The sequence below is a fragment of the Xenopus laevis genome, chromosome 2S (genome assembly GCF_017654675.1).
Source record: "Xenopus laevis strain J_2021 chromosome 2S, Xenopus_laevis_v10.1, whole genome shotgun sequence".
Classification (NCBI taxonomy): Eukaryota; Metazoa; Chordata; class Amphibia; order Anura; family Pipidae; genus Xenopus; species Xenopus laevis.
The window spans coordinates 111,009,771-111,035,075 of record NC_054374.1 but is presented as its reverse complement, the minus strand read 5'-3'; the positions used below and the strand labels follow the sequence as shown (position 1 = coordinate 111,035,075).

At 36.1% G+C, this 25,305-nt stretch overlaps 1 protein-coding gene across 4 annotated transcripts in view; it reads right to left on the bottom strand.

Annotated features, from left to right (window-relative positions):
• nalcn.S (sodium leak channel, non selective S homeolog) overlaps window positions 1-25,305 on the bottom strand; it is a 182,018-nt gene that overhangs the window by 5,759 nt on the left and 150,954 nt on the right. For all 4 annotated transcript variants that reach the window (XM_041584259.1, XM_041584261.1, XM_041584260.1 and 1 more), the window contains 17 exons: window positions 25,177-25,297; window positions 24,954-25,085; window positions 23,877-24,044; window positions 22,563-22,667; window positions 21,200-21,306; window positions 19,826-19,946; window positions 19,641-19,739; window positions 17,274-17,367; window positions 15,343-15,449; window positions 12,552-12,626; window positions 12,167-12,286; window positions 11,355-11,423; window positions 6,995-7,143; window positions 6,456-6,549; window positions 3,448-3,580; window positions 2,384-2,499; window positions 1,194-1,351 (listed from right to left, as the gene is read on the bottom strand). In XM_041584259.1, the coding sequence (XP_041440193.1) occupies window positions 1,194-1,351; window positions 2,384-2,499; window positions 3,448-3,580; window positions 6,456-6,549; window positions 6,995-7,143; window positions 11,355-11,423; window positions 12,167-12,286; window positions 12,552-12,626; window positions 15,343-15,449; window positions 17,274-17,367; window positions 19,641-19,739; window positions 19,826-19,946; window positions 21,200-21,306; window positions 22,563-22,667; window positions 23,877-24,044; window positions 24,954-25,085; window positions 25,177-25,297 (1,968 nt within the window). The remainder of the gene's footprint in view (window positions 1-1,193; window positions 1,352-2,383; window positions 2,500-3,447; window positions 3,581-6,455; window positions 6,550-6,994; window positions 7,144-11,354; window positions 11,424-12,166; window positions 12,287-12,551; window positions 12,627-15,342; window positions 15,450-17,273; window positions 17,368-19,640; window positions 19,740-19,825; window positions 19,947-21,199; window positions 21,307-22,562; window positions 22,668-23,876; window positions 24,045-24,953; window positions 25,086-25,176; window positions 25,298-25,305) is intronic.

The following is a 25,305-nucleotide window of genomic DNA, read 5'->3' as shown; positions in this document are numbered from 1 at the left end:
TTACAACAGAGGAAAAGGAAATAATTTTTTACATTTTGGATTATTTGGATAAAATGGAGTCTATGGGAGATGGTCTTTCCATAATTTGGAGTGTTCCGGTTAACGGGTTTCCGCATAATGGATCCTATACCTGTACTGTATGTCTTTAGAGGACATGCCAACCTAAAAAATATTATATATTTTGCCTAATAAAAGAAAACATGATTCTAAGCAACTTTGCAATATACATTGATTACACAATTCCTATGGTTTTTCCATTTAATCTATTTGTATTGCTATTGAAAGCAGTGTATGACTATCCCTTTCTATTCTCTGCCCTGGTGGCCCTGGCTTTTGAAACAATATAACACAAGCCAACTAGCTTTCAGAACATTGTTTAAAAAGTAACACCAAAAGTTAGGGAAATGCTGCTCTCAATAGCAATTACATTTACAAATAACTTTTAAAGCACTCAAAATGAATTAATAAATGCATATTGGAAAGTTGCTTATAATTCTGTTATATTTTATTAGTCAAAAAAATGTTTGTTTTTTTGGGTTGACGTCCTTTAGGATATAAAATGTATTTGTACATCCAATTGGCTGTGAGTTTTCTGCCTGCCGGTTTTGAGAAATTCTGATCAGAACAGTTTAATGCACTTATACCTTTTCATATCTGTGAATTGTTAAAGGAGGAGATGTGACTTTGACATGATTTGATCTAATGTGCAAATTAACTCTTATAATCACTGTGATAACAAATTGGCACCCCCAGTAAATATGCTTTTCCTTTGCATTTAAGCCATTAACTATCAGGACAATTTTTTTCCCATTAATTTTCCATTTCATTCGTTTGAATGTAATGTGGGAACATAGACTCTACTATTCTGCCACTCAATATTTTTTTGCCAGCAATGTAGGTTCTACATGGTGAAAGGGTTAAGCCATTATTGTGCTTATAAGAAACTATGTCTAGTTACAGTTTACACAGAGGTACTGTTATGGTCACATACAATTATAAGAATTTCAAGACAACTATATTAATAGTACACAACATATAGCCTAAGCACATCAAAAAAAGCAACAACTCCCCCACTGTGAAATGTTTCCAGTTCATAGCACATATATTTATATACTGCTCGTCTTTGCCGTCTAGTCTAGCTCCCCATGTAGCACTGAGAGATGAGTGTAGAAATTGTATATATATTGTCTCACCTAAGTACATCATGGAAAGTAACATCTCCCCCGCTGTGCAGTCTCTCCATTTCATAGCACATGTGTTTGAACAAAAGCTTGTCCTTATCCAAGTCAACCTCCAGCCTCCCGCGTAGCAGTCTCAGAAGGAACTTCACACGAAATGCTGGAATAACCCCCTTCATGATATTTATAGATACAATTCATTAGAAGCCACAATACAATACAGTTAACCTAATTTAGTATATGCCACAAGTGCTAATCTGATATTAATACTTTCACTGCAATCCCATAAAAAAATTACCTGTGTTACAAAAGGTTATTTTCCAAGAGCATAAAGAGCCAAGAACACTGGCTGCAATCTAAGCTCTGGATATTGCGATATTTAAACCGTTCAAAAAGTGTGAATGGCATAATCTGCTAATGTTTTACTTAAATAAAGAGTGAATAATATGAAGGTTTACTAGGAAAACTAACCCCAGAGATTGTTCCCAGGTTAAATAGAACTGGTTGTCGTACTGGTATGATCCTCAAAATAAAAGCAAGCTAGCAAAAAATGTTATTTTATCTACACTTCAAAATAATGTCCAGAGTTATTTTCTTCTTCAGAGATTTAAAATAAAAGTCTATGCTTTATGGTAAGGGCACACGCTAAGATTCTGGGAGATTTAGTCGCCCGTTGACAAATCGCCTCTTCTTCGACGACTAATCTCCCCGAAAAGCCTTCCTGCTGGCTAGAATCGAAATCGATGTCGGGATGGCACTCGGATCACTTTGTTTTCTGAAGTTGCCTTATGAAGAACGAAGCACTCTGAATGCCATCCCACCAGCGATTTCAATTATAGCCGGCAGGGAGGCAGTTTGGGGATGTTATTTATCTGAAGAAGAAGAGATCTCCTCCAGTAGCTTTGTGTGCCCCTGCCCTTAGACAAGCATTTTTATTTGTTTACAATTATGCTTTCTACATTCAATGAATGTAATGTATTAATTAAATAGCTTATGATTTACTCTACCTCTTACTTTAAACACAAGGATGCTCATATTGTACTATGCATCCCCCACCTACTTATGAAGGAAGTGCAGAATTATAGCAAAATCACAATGCGGTTAAAACAGTGCATAGACTGCGATTGTTTGACCCACAATTGTTTTCTCTGCATGCCGCTCAATATACAGTATTTTAGATCGATGCTCAGAATAAACTATTTTACCTCTCTTTTATCATCAACCATATTCCATGTTATTTGGTAATGGCGCAGATCATTAGGGCTTAGGAGCTGGTCTTCTTCAGTAGAGTAGAATAGGGAAAAGTTCTCCACAATTATGGCTGAAATAAAATCAAGCATGTATATTATGCAGAAGATTTCACCGTCTACTATCCTAAAATATATGGGGGCAGATTTACTTAGATGCAAATTTTCGCCACACTTCTTGCAACTTCATCAGACGTTAATTCATATCATATATATGTCTTTATTAGTGATGTTGGTGAAATTGCTTGAAATGTCCACTTATTATTAAAAATGTCCAAGGATGCTAAATAAAAACAAAAGAGATCATCTATTGTCCTAGACATGAGCCCACCCTAAAACAAATGTGGCATGACCTTCAAATGGTTAAAAAAAATTAACAGTTACAACTTTTAGACATAATCCCACTTTACAATATGAAAAATTGCAAGCATTTTGTCTTTTTTTTATGACTTTTCAGCATACAGGATATGATATCACTGACATAAGATTGAGGAGGATGTTGCTTCATCTTATCAGTTTGCCAGGCATAACCTGGCAACGCAAACTCTGGCAAAAGGGGTAACGTACTGGAAAATGTTATGGTATAACGAGCATGAGCGATAATACTCCTGGCGAAAAATTTGTTAGCGAATTGTCCTAAACGCCTGTTAATGTAACTATAGATTGACTTTTTGCTGAATTTTTGCTAGAGACGGCCACTTCTCCCTTTGAGTCTAAAGAAGGACAGAGTGACAACACCCATCTAAGAGCACTATGACTAGGACTCTCAGAGTGTGCCAGAAGTGATCACAACACATAGTGCTCTACTTTGAATCTTTGAAGAAATTTCCAACAACAGGCATATTTTTCCATACAGTGGAGGGATAAGGGTTCGCTGGTCACTTGTAGAACTGTTGGAAACATTTTAGATTATCCCTGTTTAAGTGAAACCTGTAACTATTGTTTTGGGATAATTTATCGAAAAAGGAAAACAAATATAACAAATTACTGTTTTTATGACTTACAATTTCAACCTCACTTACCAACCAGTAGATTTAACATGATGTAAGCAATGATGACATAAAATGAACAGAAGTACATTAGTGCCCCGGCATAATTTCCACAATCTGTTTCCCAATATTTGCTGTTATCTGGAGTGCAAAAAGGAGGCTGCACCTAATATGAATAATAAAGAATACATATTCTCACATCTTTGCAAACAATAGAGCCACATATTGCATATACTGTATTTAAAGGCCAATGCTTTGTTGAAAATCACTGAAATGATTGGTCAAATTGTTATCTTGACTAAATGCTAATGGAAAATCAGCTATAAGATGATAGGAAAATGAAATTACTACTGTACATTATATACATAACTTAATTATTCACACTGCTCAAAGGCTGGGTACCATAGTCCATGATACTACAATCTACACAAGGAGCTAGGGAGCATTATGATATTTTTCAGGGTATAGTGAGCATGCACAACCCAAATTTCCCAGTATATAAATGTAACGGTTGGCACCCAAAACCCAGAACCGATGCCAAGCACCCTGGTCTCGGCTTTTGCTTCTGCCTGTAGCAGCCGCCTTTTTGGCTTCTGGAGGAGCCCTCAGCTACTTAGATGCCGCCAATCTTAATAACGAGAGGTCCAAGGCGAGGGATTCTGGACAGACAAAGGGGCACAACTGTAAGCAAAAGTCTTTGGGCAGAAGGTCATGGTACAAGGCGTTAGACAGAATTGTAGTCAGATCAGGCTGGGTCGAAGCAGGCAGAGAGCAAACGTAGTCAGACAGGCTATAGTCAAGCCAGGAAGTCAATCAGAGGGTTAAGCAGAATCGGAGTCGGTAATCAGGCAAGGGGTCAGGATACAGAATGTAGAATCGTCAAAAGCCAGGCAGGGGTCAAAATAGGTAATCAGAATCAGGTTCAGAACAGAATAGCAACAGCTAACAGCACCAAGAAACAAGTCCTATAACGGGCAGTGAAAAAATACAGAATACTCCTTTCAATACATTTGAATTTCGCGTGTTGTTCGAGTTGACGCCAGCGTTAATGCGCCTACAAACACAGCAGAGGTGAGCCGTGAGCACCCTTAAGGTCAGGAAGAGAATGGACACGCGGTGGGCATCCCTGCCAAGGAGGTGGCAGGCGTCCCTTCCGTGCCCCCACCAGACCACCAGGGTAAGTTGTTACAATAACATTCTTATTAGGCCATGCATGAAACTAAAAACAAGAAAATTGTAAGCAGAAATGTAGCATCTTGAACTGGTTTCCTTCATTGTAATTCTTATAAGGTAAGCAACAAATCAGTGAAAATAAAGGTTTGTCTGTAAAGTCCTCAGTTCCTCAGTCTTTACCACTTTGACTCATTGGAGGATATGGTCTTTTGCAGAGTAGCTGTGAAATATCACAGCTACTCTACAAAGTCAGGATATCTCTGTGTATATTTAATCCCACAGCAGTATCTTTGTGCAGTCAGTTGATCATATCTGTGTCCTAGACCGTTCCTGTAAATTGTCAAAAAGTTTCATGAGTATCTGCTTAGCTATGGAGTCCTCTTCATCCTTGGGCACTCACCATAATCACAAATAACAGTGGAAGCTTCTATTTTAAACATTCTTCCAGAAGCTTTTTGAGACTATAGATCTGTTTAGTATGTTGCATAAAGTTAGCTGAATTAAAGGAGAACTATCGTGAAAATGAAAATTTAATATAAGCTTCATCATACTAAAATATGAAACTTTCTAAATACAATCAATTTTGTACCATTTCTGAAATAATCAAGTTGATCTTCACTATTCCTCTCTCAGCATCTGTTTCTCCTCATTCAGGAGTTGGGTGTCAGATGAATGATCCAATATATCTCATAGGGGGGTCCTTTTGCCTAGAAGATGTATTAGAACTAACTCTATGCAGAATTGTGCAAAAGGTTATTTTGTTAGATTTTGTTTGTACTGGAATCAGTTATTTGAGTCAGCTCTAATACATCTGCTAAGAAAGGAAGCCCCTATAAGATATATTGGATCATTCATCTGACACCCAACTGCTGCATGAAGACAGAATGAAGTGAAACAGATGCTGAGAGAGGAATAGTGAAACAAACTTGATTATTTCAAAAACGATGCAGAATTTTTATTGGTTGTATTTAGAAAGTTCCTAACTTCAGTATGAGGAAGCTTATATTAAATTTTCATTTTCATGATAGTTCCCCTTTAACTACAGCATGGAATTTATGTTGTGAAACTGCTCAACTCTGCCTTAATTTCTACAGTTTCTGTGTTGAAAACACTTCAATGTCTGAGAAATGTTGAGATAATTATTGTCTCTTGGGTAGAACAGAAATGAGAGTGAGGAGATATGGATCAAGCTAAGAGATAGGGTATTCAGACAAGGCAGAACCAAAGTTTATGCACCACCCGGTTCTGGATTGTTTTGGAACTTTTTAGTCTATTTTTTAACCAGCCCTTCTCACCTCGGAAGAGTGTGGTGCGGTTGGGAATATGTTATCTTTACACTGCTTTGTTGCTGTTAATCAAAGATTGAATTGAATTGGAGTTAGAAATCCCGGGTGTGGGAGACAAAACACATCCACTCAGAAAAACTCTTTTTAAAAAGATATGTTAAAAAGATAATCGAAACCTTTGATTTTAATGAACGGGATAGGAATAGACTGCATTATATTGAAAAAATGAAATTAAAACAAGATCCAAAGTAATGTGGTAACTCTGTGGCAAGCTGTTTGATATCTTTTGCTCAATCTCAGAGCGAATCAAGTTTCACAGCCCATTAAAAACTGCTTGCATCTTCAATGTTAGCTTCCATAATTAAATACTGTGTATCAGATTTCCTGTTTCAATCACAAATTAATGAGCTACATCATAGACTCACTTTACTACATACTGATTTAACTTAATAGGTTATTTAGTGCAGCTTAAGTTGTCTTTCTTTGGTAATAAAAGGTAGGTACATTTATATTAACCTTGGCTTTTAATATATGTTAATCTTTCTCTTCATTGCTTTATAATGATTTTGTGTAAGTACTTACCATGCAGTCATGCATTATTTTGTTCCAGTCTTCTCCAGTTACTATTCTGAACAGCACAGTTATAGCTTTCCCTGCTGTGGAAAAGTTAGCATGCCTAGAAAGAGAAACAGATTCATTAAACAACAAAGCCATGTTTCTAAATTGGTTTGTTCTTGACTTTGCTTTGAAGGTTATAAATTCAGAAGAATGACATTCCTATTTGGACAAGTACCCTCCCTTATCAATAACTATAGGGCAAATAATTATAGATATAATTGGAATGTGCCCCCAAATATATAAGGGATAGGTAAGATGGTGTGGCACTTGTACGTAGCCAGGGCGCAGCGCAATGCTGACAAAATATCCACATGCTATTTAAATACTATTTCCAAGATCTGGCAAAATATCCACATGCTATTTAAATACTATTTCCAAGATCTGGCAAAATATACACATGCTATTTAAATACTATTTCCAGCAAATATTTATAAAGCACCGATACAAGAGGGGCCCTGCCATGGAAAATGAATAGCAGTATTCATGCCCTAAAATGTACTGACCTATTTATGTTTTCTCCATATTTGACTGTCCCAAACAGAACAACTCCAGCAAAAGCATAGCAGAGAAGCAGCAGAAACATTCCCACTATTATGAAGAAGCTCTTGTACATGCTGACTACCACAGTCAATAATAACATCTTCAATGTGACCTGAAACACAGGGCAAACAGTTGTCGGTTAATATAATTTTTTGTAGTCGATTGATTCCCACAGTGTTTAAACCTCAGGCAGGGAGTCTGTTCACCATGAACTCTAGGATACTTGCACCTTTCCATCTGTAGTGTGTCTTCCACAGGAACTACAACAAGTACTGTACAAGGAATAGGGGTAATATTATGATTTTGACCACAGGAGGTTATTTTCTAAAATCTGAAAATTTCTCATTATTTTAGTAAAACCATTTCGACCAAACTCTCATACAGATTTTTACCGTACTTATTAATAAATTAACTAGAAAAATCTGGTGGCGAAAAGACTCAATAAAATCATGAAAAAATCCAAATCGCACAAACTTTTCCAATTTGATGACTGAAAATTTTGGGATTTTTTTCAGATTCTCGTATGAAACCCAGCGCAGATCATGTTATCTTCCGATTGTACATGGGACATCTGCTATTGACTTCTACATGACCTTGGCAGGTTTGAGATAGATTACTTTTTTATTCAGACTTTTAGGATCATCTGGGTTTAATAAATCACGAAAAATTTAATTTTTTTTCTCCAAAAAAATCGTGTTTTCACTGTAAAAACCGACCAGAAAAAATCAGACTTTAATAAATAACCTAAATGTAGGACTAGGAAAGGTCAAATACATACTGAACGTAAGATAAGAAAGCAATGTGGGATTCACTTACATAATGCATAGAACTGTAGTAAACAAACTAGGGTTTCTGTCTCAAGATTCAGTCAGTAGAATACATAAATCAAAACCCAATCCCTAATATTTACAAAAAGCTATATAGAGGATGTCTGGTCTACTGTGTCCAGTACATTTTATAATGTATATCATTATTTCAAATATAGTACTTCTAATCACTGCATGATTTCTGTACATATATGTATATACATTAAAAAAAAAAAAAAAAAAAAAAAAAGGAGCCGGGATCTCCATAACATAAATGTTTTACACGGTGTGTTTTGGTCATGCTATTGATCAACAACATACACTGATCAGGAGTGTACAAAAAATACACTTGAGCCCTATTCTTCTGCCCGCCTATATTTTTGCTTTGAAGGCAAGGGTCGGTAGCTTTGGTTAACCTTTCCTTACCCCACTACCCCTGACTATGTGGGTAAAGATTAAATATAAAAAGAAAATACATAAATTCTTGACCTACCTAAAAGCATCTACCCAACATAGCCAGTGAGAAGGTGGCATATATGTAAAAATACAAATTTCTTTATCTACTTAAAACCTTGTACCCCCTGCTAGCCAGGGGCAGTTGTAATCTTGCTAAAAATAAAACATTTTTCTCAATATCTAGTACTTAATATCTTAATACCATACTTCTCACAACATATTTTACAGCAGGATGAATTATGGCTGGTGCCTCCCCAACGCATGCACATACAAAAAAAGGAAGCCAAGCAATAAAGTAGACCTTAAAAACAACTATACAACCAGGACCCGCTTTTTTCAGCAAATGATATTGCAAAATCTTCTTTCAGTGTTGAAAATTGACCAATTCATTTAAAAGAATTATTATTGTACAAGACACAGGGTATAGGGAAGACAGGTCTCCCTTTACTTCTCCCAATTTCATATCCTTCATTGACCACTGGCTGACATGACCCAGTTGCTTAGAGATTTCAATGGGCAGGAACGTTTAACTTTTTCTTCAATCAAGCTTCTCTTCATTATCTTAGAGTGCATCTGTGAAATTTTAGGCCACGGTGACCTTAAAACAACACTACCCGCTAAGACACAGGGTATGGGGAAGACAGGTCTTAATCTGCTCCTCCCAGTTCCATGTCCTTCATCTTCGTGTTCAGTGTTTAGATGATACTTAATTTGAAGATGGTTATTTATCAACACCCTGGTAATAATATTAAGAAAGATTTCTGAATACCTAATGATATAATGCAGCTTGCTCATGGTGAACTGGATTGCTAAAGTACATCACACACTATCGCCTTGTCACCACATTTATTTGCTCACTTATATGTTTGCATTTTTTCCAAAGGGAACATTTGATAACAGCTACTGCCCATTGTAAAAAGAATTTTGGTTTCATTCTATTGCAAGAAAAATAAACTTCTGTGCGTCATTAAATTGCACACACGTTCATAAATCGGAACCTTTACCTTTCAGCAAAAACATCCCCCACCCTCTTTCTAAACAATATTATTGAAATTGCTCACCAGTGAACCACTTATTGAATAATGAGTGCATTTTCCTGTTTTCCACCTATAATTGCTATATTTATCTCTCTTTTAAGCTTCCAATTGTAGCTACATCAATAACTCCAGCTTCACCCACAACTCATTCTTTTCTCAGCAGGCATTATTTCACTAATATTATTAACGCTTGACAAATTCATAGTTTGTTGGAATTTTTTTTAGCATTTGTATATACTTCTGTGTGTTACTTGTCTTCCCATTTTATTTATAATTCTGAGATAAAGTTGCCTAATTTGTTAGAGTGGAAGCCAAGCTGTGCAGTATATTACTTCACTCTTCTAGATGGCACTGTAGGTTTTAGAGGTACGTTGTGCTACAAGGGCCATGTCAAACCCAATTAGTGCTGATGGCCACTCACTCTAGTCAGTGCTGAAATGAGTGCCTCTGTTTTGGGTTTCGATTGTAATACATTTGAAGTGAGTAGTACATGTCAGAGATCAGTGAATAATTGCTGGATATATGACTAAACAAAATATGCTTTGTTATTTTTAAACAAGATTTCTAGGTTAAATTTTATTTAAGGAACGCAGTGCTACTATATTTTATGGTGTCAGTACTACTTTAAATAGTAAAAAAAAAATCACTCAGATAAAATAAAAACAACCATGTCTACAATTTACAAACCAAAGTGACACGATGAGAAGTGACCATGGAAAAAACATTTTATGCTCTATTTAAAGATAAAAGCAAATGGTGGGTAGTGATTTTTCTCTCAGCAAGTAAATTTAAAAGAAACATGATTTGGAGGAAAGAATTATAGTAGCAGGGTTATTTAAAAGAATCTGCGTAAAAGAATTGTAGTTATATGGAGAAATAAAAGAGGTCTTTGAAGTAAAATAACATTAAAAAAGTTGAATATGCAAGATATTTTAAGGTATTTCTATTTCTTTAAGGTTTTTTAAAAGAGAGGGTTAGGTTAACAGAAATAATTCTCCTTGCAGAATGGAGTGTAATTCTGCATCAGTGTTAGGAGTAATGGAATTAGTGATTAGTACCAATACTACGAATTTCCTGGGCACAGCAGGTACAACTGGCAAGGCTAGCTGGCTCATTTATTTAAAATCAAAGAAACATGAGACACAATTTGTTGTTTGCTCTCTGAAGGCATTTCCCGGAGGAAGTTGTGCCAAGGACATCAACATTTCTAGGGAATCAGGGCAGCCAACTATGGCTAAGATAAAAATTTGTGTTTTCTAGGAATACCCAGCATGATCAATAGATGAATAAAGAGTCCATTGTGCTGAAGTCGGTGCAACTGATATTTAACCAATAAATGTTGATCCATGAAAACAGTCCAGTCCAAATACTCTGATCAAAATATACACCGCTCCCACATAAAGAGTAAGGGGGCTGTGCCCATGGATTATTGTGTGATCTAGATGTAATGGGAATACAAACTACAGTAATGGGGTAAGAGTCCATCTTTAAGTCTGCTAAAAATCATTTAATCAGTAAATCAATGAAGTGATTGATGCGCCACTAATAAGCATTGATGCAGTTCAGTTACCATCAAGTTCAAGGTTCATTATTAAAAATTGGATTTATTTGCCTGAAATAAAATATCTTTCATATCATTTAGAGCTTTCTCGATAACAGGTTTCCAGATAAGATACTGTATCTGTACCAGTACCTACAAAAATGACAGTTCTAGTCCACTGCAATCACTAATTCTAGTTTTTACACTAAACAAATATCCACTGATTCTTCAAAGAAAATATATTAGCCTAACCCCTCCTTTACCCTGTTAACTCTGGGTTATTAAATGAAAGTTAACTTTAAAGTGACTCGGGTCAGCATAGTATGGCTTTGTTTAAATTTCGATTATCTTCAAAACCCAGCACAGTCTACTGTAACACACTAAAGGGCATTTGATTTGAAGTGGGAATACCTTGCAGCCAGACAGGAAAGTTATAGAATATAGGATTTCAAATAAAAAGGGCAATGATACTTGTTTAACTTACATGTTTGCCACAGATGGAGAAAAACCTGAAAACTATTATACAGGCACCCATCATATATGTGTATTCATTCTGTAAAGACAAAATAACATTGGTAATTTGAATTTAATTATTTTAATATTTTTTCACTGACTGAATACATTGTTTAAGCAATATAATTTCCTTAAAAGGAAAAGTAAAATAAAAAAATATATGTACTTATTTGCTATTATAGAAAATAGGCCATGTTAAAATATACTTCATATAAAAAGAATTTTCATACCTATAAACTGCATTGAGCCAATGCTACCACATAATTGGCCTTATGGTTAATGCCACATGCTACTTTGGGCACTGTAAGCACCATGACTTTTAATATCATAAAAAAAGGCCCCATGGTGTCCACTTTAGCCTCACCAAACATGTCAAAATATATTGCCTAACATACTGTATGCTTGTGTCAATGCTTGTCAGGCAACAGCAGCCAACACCAAGGTATGTATGTAAACAGGGAAACTGAAGGTACATGTTTGGTCCTTGTGAAGATGTTAATTAGATTACAAGTAATCATCAGTATTATTCACCTTCTGCTTTGACTGTTTTGTTAGCAGGAGCTCATTATAAAGGAGCATTATCTTGCATTCATGCTGGAAAGAAGGTATACTGCCCCTTTAAAGTCAGGAAAATTTTAATGAATTGTTAAATAGATCACACCTATGTATTTGCCCCTCATATTGTCCACATCCACAAACCACTGTCTCTCTGTCTCAAAAAAATCCTTAACATTTATCCAGTGGAAATAAGTAAACTGGTTAGAGAATCAAAGAATAGCTTACCAGTAAAGCAAAATGAAGTATCACCCAGATTACACCAAGAGAAGTGACAAGCAGATCATAGCGGTTTCTTCTACTTTGCCAAAATCCAGCGGGTGACATAGCTGTTATCTTCATGGTTACCTTTTCATAGAATAATACAGGGTTAAAACTGCATTATAATTCACCAGAAATGAATGTTGCCGAGAAACACCTTTTTTCTTTTTATGCATATTAAATGCCTGCCTTTTTTTAGCAATAAGCTTGGTGTGTAAATGGCAAAACAGCATTAGGCAATGGGGATGAGGGAACACTGTCTCTCGAATACGAGGCACAGTAAAGCACAGAATTTATATATATTTTCCCAGTGTCAGCATATAGACGTAATAGTAAAAATGAAATATTTTACCTCAAGCACAAAGATGAAGGTGAAAATCACAGACATAGTTGCCAGTGGAACTGTCACAGGATCTTCAACATCCCACTAAAAAAAGACAATGATTTTTAAATGATGCTAAACATATTTATCTATGTTCAAGTACAGTTACCTTGACTCTTTGTGAATCCTACAAGATCAGTAGGGTCTAGAAAGTGCAATTGTTGTTAGTGCAGTTACATATCAAATAAACATTAGGTACTGGATATGAAATACAACATGATGCACAACACCAGGCCTAAGCTTATAAAAGGCAAATTAATGCAATATAGGAATCCATGGGATCCATTTTCCTATAGTACCCTTTACTAGTAGGGATGTAGCGAACTGTTCTGCTGCGAACTAGTTCGCGCGAACTTCGACCGTTCGCGTCCGCCGAATGTTCGCGAACGTTTGGGAACGTTTGCATTTTGAGTTCGCGTTCGATTCGAATACAAGTCGTTCGACCATTCGAATTCCTTCGACCGCTAAAAATCGAACGATTTCCATTCGTTCGAACGATTGTAAGCATTCGATCGAATGAAAAGCATTCGATCGAATGGCTTCGATCGTTCGATTCGAATGAAAATCCTTCGATCGAACGATTAAAATCCTTCAATCGTTCGAATCGAACGATTTTAGCGGGTGTTCGAAGTTCGCATTTTTTGCCGGTGTTCGCGAAATCGGCAGTTCGCTACATCCCTATTTACTAGTAGAGTGTCTAGAAATATACAAAAAATTCAGATAAAAAGAAATAACTGTACTACTAATTTTCATTAATAGAAATTCTAATACAAACAATAACATTCATAGTTATGAAACTAAACACAACCATAAAGAGCTCATTTCACAGTGGGGTATGAAGCAAATGTCCGCTTTTTGTTTACTGTGTATACTAAATGGAAAGATTAACCAGGTGATTTCAGACTTTCTGCACATAACGCCCAATTAAATCTAGCCATAGCCAAGTGGAACACTGCAGATATTCCTCCTTTATAAATGAAATACTTACTGCCCATTTACAAAACCTACTGACAAAATCTCACATATGACAGGGGGGGGGGGGGAGAAAACATAGTTTTGTTATGTATAAGATGTAAAATGAGTAGTTATAGTGCCTTCTCCGTCTATTGGTAGAATATGAGTCCAGCTTCAAGAGACTGAAGTAGAGTTCCTTCTGAGGAAATTCAGTGACAGAATTCCAGAGATAAGGGGTCGCAAAAGGAAAGTTTAAGTTGTGGTGTCAAAAGATGATGGATCAGAGACGAATGAAGAAATAACCAAGAATACATGGAGACAAGAGAACTAATGGGTTATCCTTTGCTTGACAAAGAACCATGATGAAATTGGAGAGGTGGATTGTCTTTCAAAGTGAAATTATATACATGTTTTCAACTTAAGCTCAAAGAAAAGGGCTTATGCTGAATTTACGTCTTTTATTTTAGAAGGTAATGAAACCATTTAACTTCTTGTCCAACTTCCTGTTGGCAGAAGAGAAGCCATGTTTGACATTAGCCTAGAGATTACCCCCAGGGAGTGTGCAGAACCAATGGAGCTAATGAGCATTCCAACAGCAATAATTATGAAAGGTGGAGTAGCAGGCCAGCTATGGGTGGCAAGATTGTTATTCCATGGTTGTTCAGTTAGAGATAGCTAAGAGGCAGAAAGAGATCTGAGTCTGAATTTCAGTGGTAAGGTGAGTTTAAATATATCTGGATATCATCTACTGCACATACAAACAGAAAATAGAAACCATATGGAAAATTAATCTGAGCAGTTAATTTCATAAGAAAACAGAGATCAAAGCAGGGTTTTTCTAAAATGGGAGTAGATTGTGCTTAAAAATTTACTCCAGCAGGACCTTCTTTAGAGCTTTTTTTAGGTGCAAGTAATTGCAACCCACAGAGTACAGGGGTTTGACTGTTTTATGGCTGAACTGTCTGACTATACAAACTGCATTAAATGTGGGCTTGATTTGACTTGTTTTTCCCAAAACAGTCTGGCCAGTATGGGCTAACCAATATTTCTGTTGCTCATCTATTCCTAATAAGAAAAACAATGCATTTTACAGCTAAAATTTAATCCTGCATAATAGGTAGACTGTATGGACAACTTTTTGTGCATCTTATACAGGTATGGGACCTATTATCCAGAATGCTCTGACCTGGGATTTTCCAAATAACGGATCTTTCTGTAATTTAAATCTTCCTACATTGTCTACTAGAAAATCATGTAAGAATCAAATGCACCCAATAGGCTGGTTTTGCTTCCAATAAGGATTAATCATATCTTAATTGAGATCAAGTACAACCTACTGTTTTATTATTACAGAGAAAAAGGAAATACTTTTTTTAAAATTTGGATTATTTGGATAAACTGGAGCCTATGGGAGATGGCCATTCTGTAATTCAGAGCTTTCTGGATAATGGGTTTTCAGATAACGGATCCCATACCTGTACCAGAATACCAAAATATCTATTATTTATTTTCCCTTTTAACAAAGTTATGAAAGTAATGACAGTAATTTAGTAATACTGTATTTATAGCGTATACTATATCAAGATTTATATTTTAGTTACCCCAGTGCATGTAAATAAAATGACTATAACATTATTCAACATTATTCAAATGTATGTGAATCATTAAATGCAGCTTCACTACATGATACATTATTTATTATTTCCATTCAGAGCTATAAACTTTTTCAAATGTTTTTTTTTAATGAATTGTTGATGGTGAATGCACAGGCTAAATAGAGAGAAATAAAGATGTTTATGCAACATACCTTTACAGACAGAAGCACAGACTGTGCTAAAACAAGTACAGCAATAGTCCTCTTGAAAAAAGGATGCTGAGTTATGTCATACATGCGGGCTCTGAAACCTTCATTATCTAAAAACCATAAAGCAAAGGAACCCAATTGAAGTAAACATCAAAGATAGAGCCTGGCTTTTATTGAACTCTCCCCATACAAATAGATTCTTGATGATAATATATAATCAATATTCATGGTGTTTCCCTTATTTGACTCTAGACTCTTCATGTGGACACAATACGGCATATTACACATCTTTTATAGATATACTTTATGTTTAAAAGAAGAAAAGGAATATGTACTCTTGTGAATATGTACTCAATCTGAAACATGAATGGATCAATGTTCTGTAGTTCTTGAGGTTGAGGAAAACCACAAGGCAAAGAATTTCAGCCCTTCATGGTATCATTACTATTACGTTTCGAGATGATCTAAAAACAGAAATGACACTTTTCTGCTTTCATAGCTTTCTGTTTATATAATACCATAGTTTTGCTTGTGTCTTCATGTAACCAAATATTCAGTTGCCTGTATATCTGTAAGTCATTTTGTGGCTCTGGGGTACAAATGCTATTTAAGACAGTGGAGGTATGCTGGTTCCAGAATACTAAGGGGCCAATTCACTAACTTCGAGTGAAGGATTCGAAGGTAAAAAACTTCGAATTTCGAAGGTTTTTTTGGGCTACTTCGATCATCGAATGGGCTACTTCGACCTTCGACTACGACTTCGAATCGAACTAATTGAAGTAAAAATCGTTCGACTATTCGACCATTCGACCATTCGATAGTCGAAGTACTGTCTCTTTAAAAAAAACTTCGACCCCCTAGTTCGCCATCTAAAAGCTACCGAAGTCAATGTTAGCCTATGGGGAAGGTCCCCATAGGCTTGGCTAACTTTTTTTGATCAAAGGATATTCCTTCGATCGTTGGATTAAAATCCTTCAAATCGTTCGATTCGAAGGATTTTATCGTTTGATTGAAGGAATTATCCTTCGATCTAACTATCTGCGCTAAATCCTTCGACTTCGATATTCGAAGTCGAAGGATTTTAATTCCTAGTCGAATATCGAGGGTTGATTAACCCTCGATATTCGACCCATATGAAATCGGCCCCCTAGAGATCGCACAGTCCGCTAGAGTGAACTACCACCACACTCTATTCATTTCTATGGGATTTTTAATGGCATATTTATCAAAAGGCAAAAGTGAAAGTTCACCATTTGATAAATACGCCTTTAAAAATCCCATAGAAATGAATGGAGAGTGGCGGTATTTCACGCTAGCAGACTGTGGTGATCTCTAACTTTACTTTTTGATAAATATACCCCTTTATAAAAATGAATGTAATATTTTGAAATGGAGCTTGGTAGGAAAGTAGCATTGCTTATTAAAAGACATAATACATGCCATATACATGTGTCACACTTGTAGGGCTATTGTTCTATTTCTGGCACCATGCTTTCAAAATAGCACTGAGCTGAACAGCAAATTAATTCCAAATAGTGGGCCTATCAGAGAGAAAATCTGATACCTTAATGGGAGACTGCAATATGCTGTGTACAACACAGCAGGAATAAAACAGTTCTAGGAAATCAGCTTCCTTTCTCCAACTGGACAAAAAAAACCTGTACATGTGTCTTCCTATAATTTTATCATTTATTATCTCTAAATACTACAGGATTCACATTTACAGCATTTTGTTTTTGTCTTCATTTGCCAGGAGATTTAGAGATTAGAGATTTTTCTTTGCAGAAATATAATTTTGCCATTGTGACCATTAACAATACTTGGAAAATGTATATTTCTCAGTAAAGTAGCATAATTGTATATATCTGTAAAATGAGACTACAGGGGGCATACACAAGCATGGAACATAAAGTAGTTTAGGGATGCTTTGATACCTGGACGTGGGGGGAGATGAAGTGGTTGGGCTATCTTAAGTCTGCTTTTCAGATCTTCCCATCGCCTTTGATCAACAGTCAGTAAAGCTGTACCCTTGGCAATACAGAGAAAGACATCAAATGCATTGTTAAGACAATCTTGTCAAATTTATATTATAAAGCATCATTAAATAAATCATGAATCGTACACTCCCCTACTGAGAACTGCATCACTAAATTATTTGACACATGCACCTAATGGCTCTCATAACCAAAATTGCTTAAGGGCATACTATATAATTCTGCATTTTATGAGTGTTGGACCAAAAAAAGGTCCAGCTTCTAAGCTACGGCTGTCCAGCTGTTCCCCAGGGACATTTTATTATTTGTATAATGGAAAATATAATGCTGGCCCTAAATAAGATATATTTATAAACAACACCACATTCTTTCTGAGTATCAATACACATCCGTTTTGTAGTTTAAAAATAAGTTGTCGAATGTGTAATGGAAGACCCAAAAAGGACCCACCTGAAATTAAACAAGAGAAGAACTCAAGAAAAAAACAAACATGTTCATGACTGGTGGACAGTTTTAGGATCTGCAGTTAAAGGCAAATGAAAGGTGAATCTCCCTGGAAACAACATTTTGTTAAACACTCCAAGTGAACAAGACAGTAACCTTCTGCACTGGCCTTTGGTACCTGGATGAAAGCTCCCTGGTCCTTGTGCAAGCATGGGATAGAGATATGCACACTATAGCAATTCAGCCCAAGCCAGTGCTAGAACTAGCTAGGTGAAAATGAGTGGCACAGAGCTGGTACTTTTTGGTTGAAGAAGCGGTGCACCAACCCAGGGCAAAAGGTTAGTGGCTTACTAATTGGGGTAACAAACTGCTACATTTCATGTGCAGTTATCAATACTCAAACAAAAAGATGTCTATGGTACTCACAGCACTCAGAAAAGGAATGTTTTGGTAAATGCTGAGACAGTAGGACATTTCCATAGTAACATGCTGTCAACGGAATTTGAACCATGATTTATGTCATTTAAGGTAACATCCTATGAGTCACCTAACTAAAATTTTTGATGTAACATCTTACATCTTATGATGACCCACTCTGCCAGTCAACATGATCCAGTTTAATTAATAAATACTTTTTATTGGGGCCGGAATAACATTTGGAGTAAATTGATGTGCAGATTTGAAACAAGTAACAGATGTCAATAAACATGACCTAATCCCTCTTTACATATGATAGATTCTCATATCATGGTCTCAATTTCCTGTTGGATCAGAGCTATCTATAAAAATACACTGATAGTGTTGCATGTCTGGTACTATATTGCTTCCTGGTGTTAGTGATCTGTAAAACCATTTTCCAACACAATATACAGTAAATTAACTGCATTCCACAGACCTACTCTATAATAGCAAGTTTTAATATATACTGCTTTCATCAGGATGCAAACAACATCTGCAGATAATCTGATATATATAAATAACTGTCTGTGGTATTGAGGATATAATATACAGTAAATTATAACTGGATAGAGATGTACTGTATATATATATATGGCTATTACTATCCTAAACGTAATAGACACTAATTCATTTTGCAGTGTGATAATTTATCAAAGGGCCAATGATTTGGTCTGCACAGTTCACTTATCTATATGTGTAAAAAGCCAAACAATCATTTTAGAAAAGTAACCTTGGTTGAATATTGGCTCTGGAGCCTGTGGTGAGAAACAGGCAACATAGAGCTGGACAACCTTTGCAGAATTAAAGTGTTCAGAAGGTGAGCCCCATTGGATGCCACATATAACATACTGGTTGGGTTGATATCTATAGCTTGCATTTTATTGTCAACTTAGTCTGGTTATTCTTTAGAAAATGTGTCTGTGGTCAACAATAGGGATTGGGAGCTCAGTCTTCAGTAACCAACAATAGAGTGCAGTTGGGACCTCAGATGAGTAGTTTCCCAACTGTCAAAGCCTCATTAAATTCCTTATAAAATATTCAATTAATCAGCTACAACACTAACATTATTTGACCACTGCTGTTGCTGAAACATGCTTATTTAAAGGACCAGTAACATAAAAAGAGAAGTTTGTATTGTATCTGTTGATTCACACCTATGAATAAATTATTTCTTGGCAGCAAATTATTTTTAGCCCGTCGTCCTGTAGAGAATCATAAATGGCCCCCAAGTAATTGATAGAATGATCTACATTAACATGCATAATCATACGATATTTATATAGCTGTGTCCCAAAAATAAACTGCTGATTTGTTTTTTATGTATTAGAGAGAATATGTTTTTGTACTTTCTATTGTAATTTGTTATACATACAAATATTTTATTCATATAAAAATATTTCTTACCTTATTCTCATTAAAGTTAGCAATAACCACACCCACAAAGAGAGTCAAGCCTATCATGCAGCCAAGAAACACAAATACATGAATATAAATTCCATGGATCTTCAAAAAAGAAAGAGATGGAACATTATTAATAAAGGACAGTTATACTGTATATGGGAAATATTTTTAATTGAAGGTCAACTTACTGGTCCAACTCGATGAATAATGACATCTCGCACTTCAACCCAGCCCTTCAAAGACAATACTTCAAACAAGGCCAGCATGGCATTTCCCACATTGTCAAAATTAAAATTACGGGGATTTGCCCTGTAGGGATAAACAAATTGCAAGAATCACACACTAGGGGTCATTTATGATTGCTTATCACATAACTGGACACGACGGGCATTGTTCAAATGTCATACACATCTGCCCAAACATGTTTGTATCTGCTTACGCTTATCTATATTAGGACAGTGTGTCTAATTGTTGGTTGCACCTACTGGTGCTTTAGGTGCAAGGAGCAGCATGTTCCCATGCAAGAAATGTTGGTATCCAATGTTTGCCTTAACTATTTGATAAGGACAGGGCTCCCCTTGCATTTTTCTTTTATAGGAGCTTATTGCTGCATCAATGCACATGCAAATAAATCCTGTAAATGCTTATGTCCCTCTTGCATGTTGCGCCATTCCTAACTTGCTAAAGCTGAGCCCATTTGTGCCATTTGCTGAGACATTGGGCCTCCAGGATCTGATGCCAATATTCGTTTCAGATTGTAGCCAGTGAAATTATGCTGGAATTCTGTGATGTTTCGTTGTCGGTTAAAATATGATAAATTGTTCCAACGTTGCACTTCTATAATTAATGATCATGATTAATGATACTTCATATTTCCATAATTCATCCCATATTTCTTATTTTTTCCAATTATAAAGTCTCACAAAAGAACAGTTAGGATTCCATTGCTCTATATGTCTAAAAGTAAGCAACTCCTACATTTTAGGGAACAGTTTTCTTTTGTGTGGAACTATCACATGTTTAAGTTGAAATGCCATGACACAAAATAGTAAAAAAACTTGCTTATCTTGCTAAAAACAATTAATTATTGCTAATAATAATACAACCTAAAAATATGCCCTTGATTCTTGTTAAAAGCAATGGTTTGCACTTCCGAAGTGTCCATCTATAGGGATTAGCTTGCTTTAATACTGCATCCAGTCCCTGTTGCATGGCAGGTGGAAAACAGTGATTTTGTAATTTGCAAGAATTACTGATGACCCTGAAGGATGTATTAAAATAAAATCAATTACCAAAATAGTTAGTTAAAATGAATTAGCAAGTATTGTCCTGTTTATACAATTGAATATTGTGTTTATATTTTGAGACATATACTAGCATGATATAACCAGAGCACAACAGAAAAGGCATATGATGAGGCAGCTAGAGGAAGACTTCAGCTAAATTTTTGGCAGCTTTATATTTTGTACAGATAAGTGGCCAATAAAAGACAATATACAAAGGCGTGATTATAAACCATGCACTGTGGAGTGGGCAGCAATTGGAATTGCTTTTCTACTTACCAGACTCTTGGAACCCAGAATCCTGGCTTCTTTTCCTCTGGTTTTAATTTCAAATTTAAATTTTTCGAAACACTGACATTAATTCTAAATATTCCATGACATTGTTCCTAAGAATAAAAAAGATATGAACATTTAAATAAAAAGAATACTGAAGCATTTTCAAAGAAGAAACTATGTTTCTGGTGTATTATATACAGAAAAGGTGTCACATCAGTTATTAGAAACAGAATGAAAATCATTTCTTTTTACAGAGCAATTGGCTCTATGGGGCTCAGTGTAGTGACTCTGAGCAATCATGCTATTCAGTACCATGGTTTATTATTGGTTTCACCAAAGTCACCCTGTGTACTGTCTATTCTAGTTTCACTGAAAGGAGTTAGATAGAATAGCAAACACAGAGATGCAGTGACCCCATGTTTCCTCTGACTCCAATACAGAATTTATTTAGATAATGAGGGTGGCACAGCCCCTTGAATATCTGTACCAACAATGGCATCCAATGTGTACACGGAATCTTGTAAATTTAAATCAAATTAGAATGCAATTGGTGGAGTTTTGAACACAGCATTAAAAACAAAAATAGAGGCTACATGCAGCACTTTAATGGTAATATTCTTAAATCATGGCAATGAAATCAATACACTAACCAGGAAATACTATCCCTTGCATTTCTCCAGCAGAGGGTTAAATTTTCAGTTATGTTTGTTCCTGTCACATACTGCATATTGCTATTTTGTGCTCCTCACTTTACCCCAATGGTTTCCCATAAACCCATAAAAGACTTTTCCCCCCCAACCCCCTTCTTTTGTTTCAATCCCCTTGCTCACAATAATATTACACATTTTAATTTAATTGACTTTCAGCAGGGGCGTAACTATAGAGGAAGCAGACCCTGCGGTTGCAGGGGGGCCCAGGAGTGTAGGGGGCCCAGTGAGACCCTAATTAATTAGCAATTTTAATATATCTTGGTAAAATAGGCCAACTTATAAATATTTTGGGGCCCTAAATTGAATTTGCTATGGGGCCCAGTAACAACTAGTTACGCCACTGACTTTCAGGTAGGCCAAGATGAGATATGGAATGCTACAACATCCTACCTGAAAGTCAGTGGCGTAACTAGTTGTTACTGGGCCCCATAGCAAATTCAATTTAGGGCCCCAAAATATTATTTGAGCCTTACCATCCATGGAACCCCCCAAAAAACCAAACACAGTTTGAAAACTTCTACACAAGCAGACATCTTAATCACAGAGCATTATACCCATGATTCAGCTAGTATCTTGGTATAAACTCACAGTTAGGAGCATATAGGTGGTCATAGCAATCCACTCTTGTTCTCACAGAACACTCTAACATTACTTACCCTGGTAAGCTTTTGTGGGTCATTGCATTTTGCCAGTTTCCCTGCAAAGAGCTGCACACCAAAGCTTGCAAACACCAACATCAGTGTCAGCAGAAGAATAGAAACCTGTAGAATATGTATCATAAGGGTGGAAAAGTATTTAAATCTTACATATAGACAAATATTATAACAGATACTTTAGCAGACATGCATCTGCACTTTCCTGCCACAGAACAGTTGTCCATCCTCTAGTTGTAATATTAATTATACCCCCTGTATCTGCTAAGAATTCAGCATTCAACAAAATGCACATGCTCTTAATTAATTATACAAGCACGGTTTGTTCATGCTTTACCTATTAACAATTGTACAGCCTTATTTTTCCTTTGCACATCCCCTACTAGTCTTAATTCCTTCCAATATTGAAGTCCTGCAACCAGTATTCTAGATACTTGAGTGGGATATATTCCCTGTTTGACAAGGGATGCTATTACCATATCTTGTTAAGCATTAATATAGTCACTGGTAACCCATGGCCCTTCCTCTTTCACCTCTACCTGCTTGTGAGCCTGGGACAACAAGGCCCCAGTAAGAAGAATGCCTTAAAAATACAGCCACTGTAGTGAATTTGAGGAAACAGGTAACAAGGCAACTAGACAGCAATAGGACTAGCAATGTCAAATATAGTACACTCTTGGAGTGTAAGTTAGACTGACTTTTCAACAAAGAGCTGAGTTCCAACATATGATTGATACTGGCCTTTACGTGAAGGAACCACAGTAGAAAAGAAAAATGACTCATGTGAGTACTGTACCTATTCCCTGATGTTTCTGTTGGAGGGGATATGGGCCACTAGCTGATATTCCTATAAGGTGTATTATAAGCCCATGTTCAGCTCTGTATTTGAATATTCCTGAAACTACCTCTACCTCGATGATCTGCAGTGAGCCATCACCCTGTGGTTGTATGCTAAACTTATTTTAAGAACCTCTGGCATCCTAAACACCTGATTTGTGCAGCTGAAAGGTGTAATTACACAACAGCACTGCTGTCCTCCACACAACATCACAAGAGCTTTAACAAGAGAGAGAGAGAGGGAATCTAATATAACTGAGGCGAGACACCAGCTAAACTAGACAACATTCTGGGCCAAGATAGTTTTATACAATGTTTCTCTTCAAGACTTTCCATAATTCCAACTTCTCATGCACTCAGGTGCCATAACATATACTTGCCATGAACCAAAGATTCCCACAGCATTTGAAGGACCAATACAATAAAGTTAATTCCGGCAGTTTTTGTAAAGAGAAATATCACAATGACATTAATACGTACCAGAAATATTTCTTTAAACCCACTGAAAAGCTCACGTACAACTTTCCTCATCTGGGGTACAAGCTTAAATATTCTCAATGGTCTCAAGCAGCGTAGCACCATTAATAGTTGAGTTCCGGATTTTGCAGGAATATTATTAGGCATCCAGCACAAGAAGATTAAACTAACCTTAGTAAATGTAAAGAAACAGCATTACAAGGAAACTCATATTGATTTTATCTATGAATAATGAAAAGAAAAATTAGCAGCAAATAAATAGGTCCTAGACTCAACACGTCCTATTCATAGAACTATCCCTTTGTCTGCAAGTAAAGCTTAAAACTGAACTAACTTGAAACTAAATCTGTACTATGTATGGGTGAGCATCAGGATATCTGACAAGTGACCCCATGAGATGATATGATGGATATAGTGCAAATGGCCAAACATGAATGTTCAAACTACAATTACAGTGGTCTCAGTTGGACTCAATCAGTTAGATTGCTTCAAGATATGTAGTGTGTGTATGTGGTGTGTGTGGTTTGTGGTGTGTGTGTGTGTGTGTAGTTCTGTGGACAGAGACAAAGATGCATTTCTGTTGTGGTTAAGTTTGAGTGACCAAAATGTAAACAATTTCAATCTAATTCATGCAAGATATTTATATTTTTGCACTGAATTATGGCAAAGGTGAAATCAACAGTGCAAGACAGTTGGAGATATAGTTTACAATATTTGGGAGGTGAAGAGAGTTATGTGTGCATGAAGTTGGTACATACACTATAGTATAGTAGAATGTGACTAGATATTTCAGTATGTACAAACATAATTTTATAAATGTAAAAACATTAGGGCCTCATGTATTAATGCCACAAATGCTGCTATAGCACATAGGGAGCAAATCGCTTATTAAAAAAGCACTTGCTATAGGGCAGCAAAGTGCAGGGCTTGTTTTATGCCACTAAGTTAGGGGAAGCCCACATACTGCCCAGTTATTTACATGACAATGAGATGGCACAAAAATAGACAAGCAATGGATGGTAGCTGGTTAGACATTCCCAATCTTTCACATTGAAGGGAATCAGAATTTCTATTACTTACAAGATAAATGAAGATATCCATAACACCCCCAAAGTCTCGTATGACAGCCGTAGGAGTAAAAAATAAACCATCTGCCATAATCTTCAAGTTCAGTTCAATGCTCATGAATATGACAAAAACAAACTCTGCAATCTAAACAAAACAAAACAGCAAAGATCAGCTAATGATAGTTTATAAAAAAAAAAAAAATTTATTGATAGAAAGGCTTATCAATGCATTGTACCTGTAAAGTGGGGGTGTGCATCACTCTACTGAAGGGAGACTCAAACATCATTGAAATGCAGGAACATATGGTAACAACAATCATTACCCAGTCTAGATAGGTTACCAGTCCTAACAAATCACTGTAGAA